At 31.8% G+C, this 18,676-nt stretch overlaps 2 protein-coding genes across 10 annotated transcripts in view; both read right to left on the minus strand.

The window, feature by feature from the left end:
* The window catches only part of LOC118181900 (protein OS-9), a 70,163-nt gene extending 63,637 nt beyond the window's left edge, over positions 1-6,526 (minus strand). For 2 of the 7 annotated variants that reach the window (XM_085814674.1, XM_035351131.2), the window contains exon 1: positions 6,312-6,526. In XM_085814674.1, coding sequence (XP_085670800.1) covers positions 6,312-6,455 — 144 coding nt within the window. In that variant the 5' untranslated portion in view covers positions 6,456-6,526. The remainder of the gene's footprint in view (positions 1-6,311) is intronic. The other 5 variants (XM_035351132.2, XM_035351128.2, XM_085814675.1 and 2 more) reach the window with 3 other exon arrangements.
* An 8,153-nt stretch (positions 6,527-14,679) lies between these two features.
* Positions 14,680-18,676, minus strand: part of Cad99C (cadherin 99C) — a 212,840-nt gene continuing 208,843 nt past the window's right edge. For all 3 annotated transcript variants that reach the window (XM_035351134.2, XM_035351133.2, XM_085814676.1), the window contains one exon: positions 14,680-18,376. In XM_035351134.2, coding sequence (XP_035207025.1) covers positions 18,253-18,376 — 124 coding nt within the window. In that variant the 3' untranslated portion in view covers positions 14,680-18,252. The remainder of the gene's footprint in view (positions 18,377-18,676) is intronic.

Consider the following 18,676-nt stretch of genomic DNA (forward strand, 5'->3'; position numbering starts at 1 on the left):
TTTCAGGAAGTCATCTAATGTAAGAGCTTCTGTCACATATTTGGAGAGACGCACGCCCAAAAGACAGGCCATAAGTTCTAGACGGGGAATAGTAAGTTCTTTTAAGGGTGTGACTCTTGACTTAGCCATTACAAAACTGACTAATGTTTCGTCTTTAGTTTTGCATCTCAAAAATATTACCGCGGCATAAACATGCTGGCTAGCATCACAAAATACATGAAGTGTCCAGGAACTTCTATCTCCAAAACCTATACGTCGCGGTATTCTCAACTTATTCAAAATTTGTAATTTATTATACCACCTCGAAAATTTACTTTTGATACTATCTGGTAATGGAGTATCCCAGTCTGCTTTTATCGCCCAAATTTCCTGTAGCAGTAACTTTGCAGGCAATAAAACAGGTGTCAAGAAACCCAAAGGATCAAACTGTCTGCGTTACTGACAAAACCTCTCTTTTAGACAAATTATCCGAAACCAATACAGTCTTAATTTCAATATAAAGGTTATCTTCTATTCTGTCCCACATAATTCCTAAAACTGGTACAGAATTCTCTATTGTGGACTCAGTGCACAAAGTACTTTGGGTTAGTTCCATAAATCTTTTTCTACTGGGCCATAGGTCCACATACGCAAGTCCATTTTTGCTTCAGCTAATATTTCAGTAGAATATTTCACAAAATTCACAAGCTCCTTTTCGTTATCAACAGAAGTCACACAATTATCAATATAAAAGGATTTATTTAATTTCTGAGCAATAGAACTTTGTTCCTTTGGTACTTGTGCCAAATGAACTGAAATAACCGCTCCTAATAGAAAAGGGCTAGACTTTACTCCAAAAACTACCCTCGTATGGCAGAAAACCTTCAGTACATTATCTTTCTCCCACCATAAAAATCTTAAAAAGTCCCTATCTTCTTTCCGTAATTCAATCTGTAAAAATGCACGCCGGATATCAGAGGTTATGCCAAAGCATTTTTCTCTAAATCTTAACAAAATTGAAGGAATTTCTTCTATTAAATTTGGTCCTTATACTAAATAATCATTAAGGGAGGGCGATCTATTAACTTTACATGATGCGTCAAAAACAGGTCTTATCTTAGTTGAGACACTGTCTGGTTTAAATACTAGGTGATGCGGTAAGTAGTGCCCTTTATAATTCAGTTCATTGTCTGGTACTATTTCAATTACACCCTCCTCCATCCATTCATTAAAAATTCTATCATATTCTTCATATTTATGTAAAGACTTGAGTTTTCGGGTGACACTGAACAATCTTTTTTCTGCTACATGATGATTTGATGGCAGTTCTGCGTTATATACTAACCAAGGTAATCCGACACAATAACGACCATCTTCGTTTCTGGAAAGAGAGTTTAAAAATTGTTCGTGGGCAGTTTCTTCCTCAGCAGCGTTAGTTGAATTCTGATGAGCATCTAATATTCCGATCGTTTCTAAGCTCCAAAGATCGGAGATTTTAAAGTCCTGACCCACTAAACTTGCACACAAAATGGAAGTATCTTTATCTTTGTGATTAACAAATTCCTCCGATACACCACAAACTGTCCAACCAAGTTTCGTACAAACTGCTGTTAGTCCTCCTTTTAATTGTTTTACTGATCCCGTGAGAATTTTTCCATAAATATCACTACCGATGAGCATTTCTATTTTTGGACAATCTGCTCCCAGATCTGACAACCAAATGTTGTTTCGTTTTAATTCTTTTAATATCGGACCCTTGGGTACCCAAAGTATATCCCCACATATTATGTCTTGATCTAAAAATTCAAATTCTAGATCTGAATACTTACGTGGACTGGCTGAACATAATTTTACCAAATATTTGTTATGCATCTTTGCCTCTGTTCTGGCACCTCCAAATAAAGTAAGAGCAACATTTTCTTTGGAAATAATTGGTAACCCCAATTCAGTGGCTAATGATTTCAAAATATATGATTTCTGGAAACCACAATCTAAGAGTACTCTAACATCTTTATGCTTTTTGACACCAGCTACTCTTACGCATAAAGTCATTAAAGCTACGTCAGCGGTACAAGTTTGCCTGGCTGTAGCCGTATGTATGTTGTCTATTTCTGATTTTTCTGTAGGAGGTTCAGTTTCATTATTAATGTCTGGACACAAAATAACTCAGTGTGATTTACCACAAGCAAAACACCAAACAAACTGTTTATAGAACTTTGCCATATGATTTGGTTCCAAGCATTTTAAACAGCATTTTTTCTCAACTTTAGAAATCCTTTCATTAAGAGATAATGAGCGCGCATCGTAACAATTTTTAATATCATGCATTTTACCACAAAAAATACATGCATGTTCTCTGGTTGTAAGAAAACCTGTGGCAGTGGGAACATTTCCCTGTTTCTTAAAATTTAAATTTACCTTTTGTTTCCCTCTTTGCTTTATCATGATATCCTTCTTTACGACTAACACCATCGAGTCCATTACACGCCAATTTTAATCTCTCCTCACCTTCCACTTCAGACTTTAAAAATTTCATTAAGTTGGTAAGGCGAGAAAGATCAGTTCCTTCAGGCTGGTTAAAGAGCGAACTCCTTTGCCACACCTTTAAAACATCCTCTGTGAGACACCATCAGAAATAACAACGATGTGTTTTCGCTCGATTTAAGACCTAAAGACTATAAGGCTCTCAACTGAGCTTCAATTTTATCATACAGTTTATCAAGAGGTAATTTATCCTTTTGATCTGCCTTCACGTTAGAAACAATTAATTTAATTAGTTCCCTAACATACACTTCTACTAATAATTCAGGTTTCCCAAAACGTTCCTTCAATGCTAAAACAGCTTTATCATAATTTTCCGAAGTCACCGGATAGCTTTCAATAAATTCTTCAGCATGTGATCCGGGCTTCATACACTGAATCAAATAGGAAAATTTGTCACTTTCATATAAATCAGGGTCAGTGTGAATTTTCTCAAACTGCGACCAAAACGGTAGCCAATTTATCAATTCACCATCAAACTTCTTAAGTTCGATTTTCGGAAGTCTATACTGTTTAATCTTACTACAACAAATACCAGCACCATCATTTGGTCTTGTTTCTAAATTGATTTCATCTGAAAATTGCAATTTTTCATTAATTTGCCGAGTTAGTGTTACGAAATCATCAGAATACACCTCGCGACTTTCGATTTCTTTAGTAACATCATCCTCTAAAGTTTTCCCGTCTTCAGCTAACAAATCAAGAATTTTATCATCTACATTTTTTATATCTGAATATACATTTTGTAGTTTAGTAAGTTTATCTTGTACTAAATCTACAGAAAAATCTTCTTTTACTAACTCCATTTTTAAAATATTAGCAGTTTTTGCAAAAGTGCGTAAACCTGCCCGTTTAAGTTTCAGAGCCTTTAAAGCTTCCATAGTTAACTTTCAAAATAAAACAAACTGCTTTACAAAAAATAGTTTCGAATTTAAACTTAATTATACTTAAATACATCAAAAACTATCATTAAATTTTAAATTAAACCATTAAAATAATTTTTTTTAAAAAGTTTATTTCTTAGAGTCCTGTCGCGGGACGCCACTTTATGTTATTACTAAAACATAGTCTTATCATTAAATATCATTAAAATAAAAATACTTCCTTCACTCATCCCAGATACCGAGCAATCCAGAAAAACTAAAGACAAAACTTGCTCACTTACCTGGGTAGTGTGATGTTGAATCTGAATAAAAACTCTAAGAGGTTGGTTGATTTATCTAATTATATTCTCTCTATACTACAAAATATATACATTTTTTAACAATTGTCGGGAAATTTTTCTGGCCCCGAAAGTTACTACACATCTTAATCAGTTCACGTCACGAGGTCGAAAGGGAAAAACCCTTTTTTTCTTCCTACTTCAATGACAGCCAACGCCATCTGTGTCTCGTACATCAAAATGAAGAGATTTGTTTTTAATATTTGTTAGATACAACTAATCAGTTTCACAACAATTTTATTAATACCTAAGTCAAATTAAGAATCGGGATTCTTACTATTATAGAAAGAAAAATCAAATGTGCATGGGTAAAGCATGCAAAAAAAAAAGTTTGTGGCTTTGAGATGGCCACAAATGATTTTGAGATGGCCACAATGACCATTTTGAGATGGCCACTTTGTGGCCCTTTCCTGATATTGGACGTTCGGATCTCGGACTTTGTACTGTATAAAAAAATACTGGTAATACCAGGTATAAAAAGAATCCATAGAAAATAACTATAACACAATATTAATTATTAACAATTAAATACTGCTTTGTTAACAGACCTAGTCACTAATGCGTACATAATGTGGTACTTTCTTTTATATCTCATGAATACAGCGAAAACTGTGCAATGTTTAACATGCATAATGCCTAGGTATGATGCAAAATGTTAACAATTCTTTGATTTTTTTATGCAAAAACAGATTGCTCTGTATATGATGAGAACAAGCCACGTACACAGTGATCTGTTTTGTTTTTATTTTTTTTAAAAGAAAAAAAAGAACTGCACAAATTTGGCACTATGCACAGCTAACACTATATTATACGAAGCATTACTGTTACTGTGGGTTCATTTATTTCATGAAACTTTAGATATCACCAGGATTGTGGCCATGTAGTTAGATTTAGTGCCAATGTTAAGTTTGGTACCAAGTGTTCTTAGGGCAGCCACTTAACTGTATTTTGGTTTTGGCAACTGCTTTGAATCTATAGTCACAAAATTCTAGTGACAATCTAATTTCACAAAATATTCTCCAGAAAAAGAAGCAAAAACTCGCTAATAAGTAAATTTATTGATATTCAGAATAAATATTAAGTAAAGCATAAAAATATCTGTAATAACATGTATGCATGTAATAAAAAATTTTTTTTACAGTTATAAGTCATTATTCTTTTTCTGCTGTAAAAGATCATCGAACAGGCCAAGGTTGCACTAAACATAATAACTAATCACTGAAATTTGTTTTAGAGTTATTTATAACTTTGCAGTATATATTATGTGTATATTAAAAAGTACTACATCTTGTAAGACAATATTAAATAATATCTCTTTAAGCACATATTAAGTTGTAAACCAAATCATCAATGTTACTTATCATTACGTTCTTCCATGTTATTTTTAAGCCAGCCCATACTTAAGCTCAAATGAAATTATTTCATCATTATATAAAACAATAATAGAAGATAAATCACTATGCGCACAATAGGAATGAAATTGGCTAACACTGATGTAGAATGTTTATAAATTCGATATTAATATTGTCTAACTCATTAATGTACAATTTACATGCTATACCACAAAACTAATTCGTGGTTGCATGAACAGATTAAAATACTTATCTTCTCTGTATTGTCACACTGTTTTTAACAATTACACTTTAAAAGTTTTTCCTGCATAGCAGATCACCTCACTTATAAGTTTCTAGAAGCTATCTTATATTCCTTGATTGCATATTTATTTAGGTTACATTATTTTTTACAAATTCTTTCTTTATTATTTTAATAAAACAAGTTTTATCATCAGTTTCAGTTTCGTTCTTGTACATAATTCTAATAATTTGATCGTTTTGTTAAAAATTCATTCATTTAGTATTATCACACAATTTCAATCATTTAAAATGCCCAGTAACATATTACATTTTTATGAAATACGATATGACCTAAAAGTGAATTGTTTTGCATCACTAGCGTATAACAAACACATAAGATTAGAGCTGCACATAAATTGTGAACCTGTATTGTTTTTAACCTATATGGATCATTTGGGTTATTTTTCGGTGTTTACACTATACCAAAACAGCTGAATATTTTCTGAGAGATGTTTCCAAAGTGCAAACATGTAGGCGAGCGCAAACCCTATATAAATCTGAACTTTCAATACTATCAAATAATTAACATAAATTCAATGTTATACAAGTTACAAATAACAAGTTATAAAAATAAGTTACAAATGAATCAAGTCATTATGTGCAAAAAATTTGTCCTTTATCAGCAATTTTTTATTATATATAAAATCTGTTTTCCAGGTGATTATTCGTTTAAATATATAGCAAACAAATTTTCATCCAATTTAACAATAAATCATGAAAATTATTCATTCAAATCTAAAGAACAGCAAACTTAAAATTCACTCGCATATTAAACTATATTTCTAACCTAAAGTTTCTAAAAACCACAGAAAAAAAAATATCAGTAGGCTGTAATTATGGTTTCCACTCCTTTTTTTTTTTTTTTTTTTATAGCATTTTATTTTCAAACAAAAGGGATTTTCCAAATGTCGGCTTTGAATTTAGGAAGTACTTACATCTCCTCTTTTTACCGGAGTTTTTAAAATGTCCACTTCATAATTAATCCATTTCAACTCTTCGACATTAAATGTAAATACACAATGTATCACAGAAAGAAGAATAACAGCCAAAACAGAATACATATTCAGAACACGTAACATTTCATAATCCAAAAATGAATTGTGTACATTTCGCAGTACTGATTCGTTCGCGTATGTTTTGATTTTGGATATGCATGAGAGCATGCGCGAAAAATGTGTTAAATGTCGGTTGGCTTAAAAAGTGACGTGTTTTCCAAATGACGTCCCAATCAAACGGTGAAACGAAAAACAGTATTGAATGCAATTCCTATTTCTACTTAAATTACTGTAAAGAATCGATCGAATTGCTGGGTTATTGTCTGAACTTTACTTTAATCAAAAGATACATATTTTGCTTTTGAATAGGCTGAATAATATTTAGTGTGTCACAGATCATGTTGTTCTTTATGTAATAACGCGAATACTCTTTTCTATTTTCGATCGGCAGAAAAAAAAAATCAAGCATCTAAAATAGTAATTGCTGGTATATATAATAGGATACCTCTTCGCAAATTTATCGGCACTTAGTTTGGACTACTGAGCATGAAGGTGTGCTGTACCGTCGCTCCGCTTTTTATCTCATTGCTTAGCCTGCACTTTGTATTTTTCGCTGTAGTTCACTACTAGGGTTTACAGTAGGTTTGTGATTTGAACTACAGTTCTGAGCACAGTAAAAGGCTTAGTGTCCGTAACATAACCGTAACATTTCTCTTTCTCTGATTTTATTCGCCTTTAAGAAAATTTTGCCATGATTGAGAAATTGCTTGATGCTTTCAGAGTTCTAATCACTGAACTTGAAGAGCGATTTGATGATCAGCCTCTTCTTTCTGACAAGGAGAACATTGTTCTATGAAGACATCGAGCGACCATTAACCAGATGATAACTACTGGCCCTAAAAATTCTGACGAACTGAACATCGTAAAAATAAATTGAAATACCGAAAAGTCAGTCCTTGAAAAAGACGCTTCAGTCATCGACTCCATGATCGTTTATGAGTTACACCACAGCTTCAAGCGTCCACTTAGTCCATCTACTGACTATAGTATCAATGTATCGAATCGTTACCCTTTTGCTGGCAAAAGGACATCTCTCGATGTTGACAGCTCAGATAGCGACCCATATTCAAATTTTAAAAACATATCAACAGGGGCGTAGCTAGAGTTTCCAGCGCCCGGGGACAACTTAAGAATTTGCACCCCTTTTGTGTGCTAAAAATGGAAAATATTTCATTAAAAATTTCGTAGCATCAATTTGGCGCCCCTTGGATGCTGCGCCCGGGGACAGATGTTCTCCCTTGCCCCACCCTAGCTACGCCACTGCATATCAAGGTAATCAAGAAGAATGAACGAACAAAGACAAACTCCTGCAACGACTACCGCCTGCACAAAGATGTCCGGCTCCTCCCCCAAGTCAGAAATTTCAGGAGTAACCAGCACAGATCCCAGCACCTTCTCAATGGTCAACTAGCAATGCTGCTCTGAGCGAAACATCGAAACCAACAGACACATCCAAACAGACACATCCGACAGACAGCATGACACATCCCGCTGGAAAGACTGTAAGCAAAACATCGATTATTGTCAAAAATGATTGGCATAATTGGTATGATTTAATAAAACTGCTCAAATCACACAACTTCAGCTAAAACGACTACACTGTCGAGATGCTTTGGGACGCAATTACAAGTCTGGTTTCAAATCCAAACATCTGCAGGCTATTCAAGATCTGCAAGAAATAACCATTTTTCTTTCTCCTAATAAACTTACAAAAGCGTAACCGAACTTTACGTTGCCAAAGCTATTCAAAAGCGGCATGCTTTTATTATCTTTCGAAGATGCAGAAAACACTCTTTACAGAAAACAATTACACAAATTTCCGGTTTTACAATGTCAAACTAGAATGAAAGGCAACAATTTAGACTTGGTTCTAACACAGACAGATGACCAAGATCCTGTGTAATGAAGATGTTCATCTCAAATTCTTCCCCCTCCACTAAGGCTCCTCTAAACCAGGCTGAATTACCAACTTTTCTCTCTTGGCGAGTAAAAGAACGCGCTTCCAATTTTGGCGCGTTTATCGCACACACTGGCTGAATGTCTGCTGTTTTTTTAAAGATTGATTTTATAGACGCGCGGCATTCAGCGCATATAAACTTTTCGGGTAATATATTAATCCTCGAATAGTATATAGACATTTTCACTTAAATAAAAATTTCGCGTACATTTTGCAAAACATATTCAAAATAACTTATGCTTTAGGTGTTTCAGTTTAGTTAGCAGACTAAAATAAATAAGATATGAATAAAAACTTTCAATAGTGTCAAATGGGGAAATAGTTAAAGCGTAGAGTGTGCAAATAAATTTATCTTAATGACATTTTAACAAAAATTTCCATAAAAACACTGTAAATTCATACTCAAAAAATAACTTAAGAATATGTTGTCATTTAAGTCTGAGGTATATGGAAATAATTGTGCAAGACTCTGAAGAAACACTTTCTTTTAAATGTGTGAAATATTTCATAACATATATGGAAGAAGAAAGTACAGCATTCTGAGTTTTGGATGCTTTATACCAAATGTAATATAAATACGAACTATAAACCGCAATAAAAAGTCCTTCCCCTCCAATCAGATCACCTTTGTGTTGTATTGTATTTGTAATACTTCTAAAAATCCAATCCAAAAGGTATTAATTATAGTAAAATACTAAAAATCCATACAATCAACAAATCGGAAAAAACTCGCCCAAGTTAGATTTATTTAAAAAGCATATTTGTTCTACATTGCCCAGCGAAAGTCATGTGTAAGTCACAAAGCGGATTCGGCTATCCAAGTTACGTTATTTCATTTTCAACTCAATTCTGCTACACCCACTGCGATGGGCATTTTTTTTTTTTTTTTTTTTTTTTTTTTTTTTTTTTTTTATGGTGGGAAATGTACTGAATACTTCATAATGTGAACTACGAGTAATGAAAAAAAGTTACTGCATTTAAGCAGAGTTTTTTGCGTTAATTATCTTCCTAAGAGTAGAATCATTGGGCATACCTTTTAGAATCCTATCATCCAACTTTCTATCAGCGAAATCAAAAACTTTCCGTTTCAAAGGAAATCTAAATTTATAGCAAGAATTTTGGAACAAATTGCATCCTTTTACTGCAAAGCTTTCATTTGTTATGAGTTCTAAAACCATCTAACTAGAATATGAGAAAAGATCTTGAAATTATTTTGTGCAAAATCCAAGCTTCCATATCTTACCGTTTCATGAGTGGTTAACATTACTGATTACTGATAGTTCTGGTGTTGACCTTTGCTGGTTCTGGTGTAGCAAGTGAACATATTTGTTAGGATTTCGTCAGGTTTGCTCCCACAAAACAGAATACTATCTACTTTTCTTTTAAAATTCCTTTCCCAAAAGCCCCTTATGAAGTAGTTAATCTTCGATAGCCTCTCCATAACAATTGTAGAGATCTCGAGAGTTAATCAAATCGCATTACAAAGCTGTTTGATTAGCAGAATCTGTCGCTCTTTTGTAACAGCAGTATGATATTTGACTGCCATATAACAGACCCAGGATCGAGTCCCAAGAAAATTATCCTCTTCAAGGACATGAGGAAACTCTTGTGCTGCTGTCTTTCTGATTGCAGCTAATAGATGGCCGCGTGAGCAAGCAATAATATACCAAGGAGCACAAAGCGATTATAACACCACGTGATCGCTGCAATGGTGACCCGGAGAACTACACACACACTCAGTGGTGTCACTGAGGAAAAATGACGAACTACTTCAAGCACGTCAAGATGCTCTTTCATATATGTTCCATTACATTTTACTGCGGTCACTCGCAAGAAGGAGCAAAACCTAACGGCGACACAAATTCCAACGAACAATGCTCTTTCAACCATGCTCCACCAAGTATCAACGGAGCCAACTGAGCACGTTTACACACTGGAGCCGTAGCCACAGCCCATAAATGCAACGATCAATCCCATCAACGCACTCGACTCACAACCCCGTCCACAACGTAGGTTTAGTTCACAATGACCAATCGTATCTCCTCATATCGCATCAGAAATGCATAGGAGAGGCCTGTGCAGCAATCTCTACAGCTAATAACATGCTCGCGTTACAAAGGAGTTTGAATATTAGAATCTGTCGCATGGAAGTTCTTTTGCAAGAGAGGTTTGAGATTCGAATGCAACATAATCTTAATTATACTCGTAATTTTATGTGATGTGTGTGTAGCTTTCTGCTTAAATTTTCTGTTATATATGGAGGTATTGGAAAGAATGTACTCCTCTGTTGAGAAAGTTATCGAAAATTATTTATACTGCAATTTCTTTTGAAATGTAAAATGTCTGATGTAGCAGCACATTCCTTCCCGTGATTACCATGTTTTAAATAGCCCGATTGATGGTTTGTAAACAAAATCTAATTTCTTGTTCTAATAAATAGGAAGGACTGTATTATGAAATTCTGGATTATATTTTATTAGATTTAATATATTATAATATATTTAAAACAAGTACTTTGAAACAACTACCATAACTTAATTTTGTTTCGTGTTTTTTCTATAATATCAACAAATCTAAATTCATTTTGATCCGCATGTATTTCCTCGCGATATTTAGGAACCAGTAAAAAACGCTCGCTGTTATAGTCAAGTAAAGTAACACTCCGGTTCTCCATCAAAAGTGTTATGGGCTTTAAGTAAAACATTGTCTTCGTTTATTCAATTTTACTCAAAATTTAATCAACTCATTATATGAACGCAAGAAGTTTAAATAAGGAAAAAGAAAATTTTTGGACGTTTCACATAAGATTTATCATGGGCGGAACTGTTGTCACAGTCGTACATGATATCGTTCTAAAAACAGTAAAGATGTTTTGTGGAACTCTAATTCATGCTTATTCACTGAAAAGTCACTATCGAACATTTGGACCAAAATCATTACCTCCCTTACTTATGTCCTTTAGTCTGTGACAGATACTAAAAGTACATTTTTCCAATACTTCCATGAAAAGGCACAGGCACTAGAGCAAATGCTTGTATTCCGACAGATGTTAACATCTAACTTAAAAATAATTAGTCTTATGTCTGGCCAGCCTACAGACTGGCGGAACCCTTCTATGCCTTTCTATTGTAATACCCTTCTATGGCTCTTAACAAGTTGACTTGAAAATAACATCTGCCGGAATACAAGCATTTGCTCTAGTGCCTGTGTCTTTTCATGGAAGTGTTGAAAGAATGTACTTTTAGTATCTGTCACAGACTGGCCTCTGGAAAAGTTTGAATTTCCGAAAATATTAACCCTATAACATAATCTGCAAAATACAGAACAGCGAAGTCAGCTGATAAGAAATCTTGCACTAAAGATGCTTGTGGCATGATAAGATCTGTTTTTGATCAAAGAAAACTAAACTTCTTTGCTAAAACACACTTCAGCGACAGCACGTCACAGGATGAAAATTTTTATATATTGTAACAAGAAATATTTTATCTTTGATAATGCCAATTAATACATTTTGAATACAGAAAGAAGCTTAATATCTTTTAATTTAAGTATTACAAGATTCATAAACATAACAAGAGTTTTCTGCAAATATATTGAATATGGGAACTTTACTCAGGGCTGGAGATAACGTAGGAATTGAAGGACTAGTATAGAACAGAAAATTAGCACTTTTGAAAAGAAGAATTTCAAGAAAGGTGATGAAAAATATTGCAAAAATTACATGATTTATGTGCAATGATTTATGTGCATGAGGACATCTGCAAAAAATCATATTTCATGCATACATAGGTAGATCCAAATATTTCTGGCCTGATACATTTCTGAATTAAATGGAGAAAATTGTAACACTTTATTTCTGTACTTCGATTCATGTCGTTTAATGTGAAATTATATGCCCCTGAAAAGTAATCGGAAGGTTTGTCTGCAAAATGTTGTGTAACAGCTCTTTTCAGGCCATCATCTCATGTCTCTTTCCATGATGGTCAGATTTCAGGTTGGAGAACAGATAATAATCTCTTGGGGCTAAATCTAGAGTATAAGAGGAGGAAAGTCTTTAAGCTCTGAATTGCACTGACACGTTTCTGCTTTTGAGTTGTCTGAATTGAAGTCTGGATAGTCAAGCTTCTTAAAATATTTCAAGTACTTCTTTATTTCTTTTAAGCAACGAAAGCTGGATGCACAGGAGCATTATCATGGAGAAGATTGACATCATTCTACCCCTTTTCGTTTTAATCTCATTGTGCAATTTATGAAAAAGACTTGTTGTAGTATTCCCCATTAATGATTATGTTTCTTTCTTTAATCCTTTATCTTAAGCCCCCGACGAACGCTCGGAATTTTAATTTTACATAAACTTAAAAGCCTCAGAATATCCTTGTATCTTGACGATCTTTTTTTTTAAATTTAAACCCCGAATAAATTTGCTGTGTTGAGTTAGTTACAAGTGTGACTACGAGAAGCAAGAAGCCTAAACTTTAATTGGTTTTACAACTATTTGATGTGTTGTAAAGAGGTTTATGTTAGTAGTTTTAAAAACTATATACTCGCGTTATGTTAGATTGTATTCTGGTTATTTTTCTTTTCATCATGAAGTGTTATGAAGAGTTGGACATGGAATTTAGTGGATCATAAAGCGACACTTCTGATTCTGACAGTGTAAGTGAAGCAAAAGCATATCAAGAAAGTGATTCTATCGAGGTTAATTTTTCCAACATGAAATTATGGCGGAAAATAGACATGACAGCTGTGGTGCCTACCGTACCTCCAACCAGACCAATAATCAGAAGGAACATTATGCGAAGAGAATTAGTATTATGACTATTACTTTAAATAAAATATTTGCTTCTAGGACATTTTATTGGTATAGGGCATGTGATATTAATTTTTAAAAGCAACGAACATGTTCGGGATTTTAATATAATCTTTTTTCAACACTCTCTAATTACCCCTTAAGTGAATAAGTTGCCAAAATTGTTGTTTGCAATAACCTATATATTCATATCAAAAATTAAAATTCAGCAATAAAAAATTGGATATTTTGGACAATATTTTACAAAATAATTGTTATATTTTGGGGTAAAGTCTCTCAGGAGGATTTGTTGACAGTCGCGAAAATAGTGACCTTACCTTTCTTGTTAAGATAACCTTTGCTTTGAGTTATGGTAGGAATAAATATTATTAAAGTTATTTTGCTGTGAATTTCTTCATTTTGTTATCATAATAAACGACATTTTCTTTTTTTTTTTTTTTTTTTGTTCCAAGAGAATTTTTGTTGGGAATTTTCTCTTGTTAATCTCTTTTCCCTTGTATTTTTTTATTTGTATTTTAGTGTATATAAATATATCAACAGAATTTCGGAATTAATACTTAAAATTATTTGCTAGAAAATTTAATGCGCTATTCTTTTGCCATTTTATATATTATATTATGATCAGCATTTAATTTTAAAAATTGATTTTCTCTCTATTATTATAATCAGTAGAACCGTAGTACAGAAACAGCATAAATTTGCATTAAGAATTATTATAATTGATGAAAATAAAGTTAGAAAAAAATTACTTGAAGCACCGACTGACTAGGTTTTAAAAATGGAATTAAAATCTTCATTTCATAAAATGAAATGAAATATGAAGAAAACAACTGCTGAAAAGAGGTACTTTTTCCAGCAATAATTTTTTTCTCCAGGTGCCTCTGTTAACTTTTACAATACTTCATGTTTCATTACGGAAATACTTATATTTCTTTTTTTTTTTATCTCGGAGTTAGAGCATATTTAGAAAAAAAGAACAAGCAAAATTTGAACAAAAATAATGTACGACTATAAAAAAATTGTGCTTTGACAATAAACGTGAAATTTCCTGCTAATGAAATAAAACTGGAGGAGGAACGGAAGGAATCTACAACATTTTGGCAAATGTTGCAATTACGTGAAAGTTAAATCTTTAATTATCTTCCATGTGTTCTTGAGCATAGTGGACTTGTAACGCTATTCAACAAAGTATCTATAATTTATCTTTCACACTGAGAGTTAATATGCTCTTATTAAGAATGTTGTAATAACTAAAATATGTTTTACTGCTAATTGCGTTTATCTAAAACGGTGTACATGGAAATATTTGTAGATATATATTTTATTTTTATGTTTCCTATGAAACTAGTGTTCGTTTTCAACCTTTCACTGCTGTGAAGAACGCTTATATCGCCAGGAGAAATTAATTTTTAACAAAACAATATAACACAACAATTGTTATTAATTTTTAACACAACAATAAATAATAGGAAGAACATTCATATGAAAAAGAAAAATAATTTATTAAATCAATTCAACAAACGCACAATATACAATCTGTTTGGCAGTACGTGCGTTGAGCGCAGACACAATCTTTTTTACAACTTCAGGACGCTCCTGAGGTATTTATACAATAATATTTCTCAAAATTATTAATTTAAATTAAATATATTATTCCTGAAAAATAAAAGTAATTTAACTGAGGTTTAGTACATTAAAAATGCGTTAAAAAGAAGAGGTAGAAAATATTTATATTTTTCCTTCATAAAACAAAAAATATTGATGCATGTGTGGATATTCATGCATTTCACTTCATATATAATTTACATATATATTATATAAACAGATATATTAAATCTTTTATGACATTCATTTGATTTGTGTATTCTGCTTATATCCAATAAGTGAATATATTGCAGAAATATTAATAATATTAAAGAATATCAAACAACTTATACATCTTGAAAACTATAGATTTTAATTTGCAAGTGGACATATTTGTATTATTAGAGATGGGGCGATTCCTAAGCTTTCCAAAATCCGAATGCTTAAACATCCTCAAATCTCTTGAGTCCTTCATGTAAACATGCAATAATAATAATAATAATAAGAGGAAAACATTTACTAAATTTTAAAAGCCTCCAATAAAAGCAAAAATATGAAATCTGATTTTGCTGAAAAATAGATTTAAAACTGCAGTTTTTTAAAATTCACCTAAATTTTATTACGGCAATAGATATAAAATTTACTAAATTAGATATACAATTAAAATCGTTGAAATATGAGGTTCATTTTCCTGACATAATTTGACAAAAATTACTTTATTAACAGTCTAGACTTTTCATACTTTTCATGATATTTTGAAGTCAGAATATGGGGTGTGATATTTTGAGATTTAATACTGAATATTAAGGATAAAATGCTTATTTCTGCCCACAAAATTTAAGAGAGCAATACTCAGGTCACCTCTCAGTGATGTTGGTAACCCAAGCCCACTGAAATTATAACAGCATTCTTTTAACCTCTTAGAACTCGATTTTAAGATTTATGCATGTAAAGTATATCTGTATAACTCAGTCACTGATAAATGTTTTCATAAGCTCGTCAATGACGTTAAAACAAAAAATTCAGATTTTTATTTTTAGAGAAAGAAAAATTCAAATTTTAATTATGTTCAATAAAAACATGATTATGCCGGACTTTTGCTTTCCGTAAGACTCGATTTTGAGGTGCATAAATCGACCTCGAATTTTTATCCAAATAATCATTAAATTTAAATACATCCAGCTTATTAGTTTATTAGACGACCTTCAATGTGCAGCATCTAGAAAATTAAGTATAAATGAAAATCATACTCCATTAGCAGAAGATAAAATGCTTATTACAAAGATCTAAATATATCTTGAAAACAGTTAAGTACCAGAACGAGTTAAAACGTGAAGATGCTGTCAGAAGAAAAAAACAATTCCACTTGACAAAATGGGAGTAAATTGCGAATGCTTTCAAAGAATTCAATACTTCCGAAAATTCAAGATTTTAAGGGTATTATTTGTTGGTATAATCAATCTGTGGAAAGAAAATACAGTTGCAGCAGAAGATGAACATGAAATAAATGAATATTTTAATTTTAATCGTTGGCAACTGACTATAAATCTGTGTCTACGATTTAAAAAAAGATTTTATCTAAATAGATTTATTTTAAAAAAATGACAAATAATGGTGACTCAGAGAACCACCATTATCTATACATATATCACCATTATCTTTTAATAAAACTTTTATAGAATTATAATTTTTTTACAATTTAGTTAACTAAAAATACTGTTTCTCATTGTATGTTTTATTTACAATGATAAATATATAATTATTCATTTTTATTGAACATAATCATTTACTTAGCTAGTAAATATAATTGAAAGTAGTTATAATATATTATACCTGTACCTATATTGAAAGTAGTTATAATATATTAAGTTGATTACACATTACAGAATGTAAAGCTTGATTTTTACATTGGAGAAAATGGTGAAACTAGCCTTAAAGAGTTAATGAATGCTTCTATTGGACATAATAAAGCTCAGCTTTCCAAAGTTTCAAGTTAAAAGCTGAATTTGAGTTTCAGAATAAGATTCAAAGTATTCGAATGATGAAATAAGCATGAAGTGTAGAGTTTCCAAATTTCGAAACGTTTTCAAGATTTACGGGATCCAAGGACTCGCATACCCATCTCTATATAATACACAATTATATTTTATTCTCTTAATACTTTTACAAACTATCCTTGGAAGAAAAATGTCAATTTAAATTTTTATTTCAAACGTAATCCATTTGAAAGTTAGATATTAAGTAGCATGGATATTCTTGCTTAAAAGAATACACTATATAAGTGTTTGTATAGTTTTTTAAACACATCTGAAGTTTTTTGGCAGGAATTAAGTTTCGTATGGCACCACATTTCTAATCTATATACAGTGCTCCAGTAGAACCTTTGAAACGACATCTTATATAATCTCTTGGTATCCTGCTTTCACTTTAAATCCGAAACCCGCTGCCAACTTATTAAGTAGTACTTGAAAGAAGAGAAAGAATTGTTTCTCATTACTCTTTCTACTTTTTGTCAAAGGTTCTTTAACATCAGTCTGGAAATTACGATAGTTACCTATAATAATTCTAGATGACTTAGAAAAATCTCTTATTCATTGCACTCGTAGAATTCTCTGAGATTGTCTTGATTATCATTCTGTCAAAAACAAGATAAATTTAATATTTAACTCTTTCAATTACATCTTCTTTAGATTTCCAAGTCAAAGTAATTAAAATCATTCTTATCTGAAGGATTTCCACTTTTTAATAATTATTACGTGTCTCATTACTCATATTACATTATTACATTTTATCCTTCCTTGTACGTAATGTTTAAATTTATAAGAATAATATCTAGTTACTTTTTCACAGTTGCTTTAAAATTTATATCTAGTTACTTTTTGCATTTGCGTGCAGATTTTAATACGGGAAATACAGAAGAATTATAATTTTCGAAGAGCCTGCAAATACTAAGCTATATTTCATCAGCAGGTTTTAAAATAAATCAATAATATAGTTCCTTGTGGTATCACAGTTCGTTGCTAAATTCCTGCACAAGTCACAGTTTCATAAACATTCTTCTTCAACTGTGAAATATCTCTAGCTGGGAAACAGCAGCAGTATGTCATGAAAATGGAACAAATATACAGTTCTTAAGATTATTAAAAGAGTATGCGTCAGGGTGAAAGTTCCATTTCATGGCTTATCATAGATATCTACTTTTATTTGAAAATTTGTTTTTGCACATAGTATGATTTATCTGAATTTCTGAAATGTCTTCTCGAAACACTATCCATCGGGAACATCTTAAAGAGATATGTTATGTATAAGTTCTAAATTGCATATCACAGCATTCTAGTCTGTAGAACTTAATTTCAATATGTACACCTAAGTAACATCATCGAATTTCTAACAAATTCCTTTCATTAATAAAGCTCCATATATGAACAGAATATCTGGAAAGCTTTCAAAATAACAAACTATCATTTGCTTCAGAGTTCCGTAGTGTTTTCTGCTGTATATTTTGTCCTATGTGGTGGATGATGAGTCTCCACTAGAGCAACTTTACCCTCTGAAGAATCATCTCCTCTGGAAGATCCAGCTATTTCTTCAAGCCTATAATAATAAGTGTATATTTACTTACAAAGAATAATTTGAGGATCAGAGCTTTTATGGCACACAGAATATAATAAATAAATAAATAAATAAATAAATAATCAAGCTAAATTAGCTTTAAAACTTATTGATCAGTTGGTATTTTAGCACAAAATCTCTTAAAATTACTTATGCCAAACCTAAATCTATCATAAGTCATATTTCGAATTTTAAACCTTATATTCTCTTACATTTATAACTTAAAACTTACAACTATTATATTTATAAGCAATATATTATACAAGCCTACGAGAACATATT

Source organism: Stegodyphus dumicola, chromosome 4 (genome assembly GCF_044657685.1).
Source record: "Stegodyphus dumicola isolate Sdum_Otavi_A_Nest chromosome 4, ASM4465768v1".
In the NCBI taxonomy this organism is placed as follows: domain Eukaryota; kingdom Metazoa; phylum Arthropoda; class Arachnida; order Araneae; family Eresidae; genus Stegodyphus; species Stegodyphus dumicola.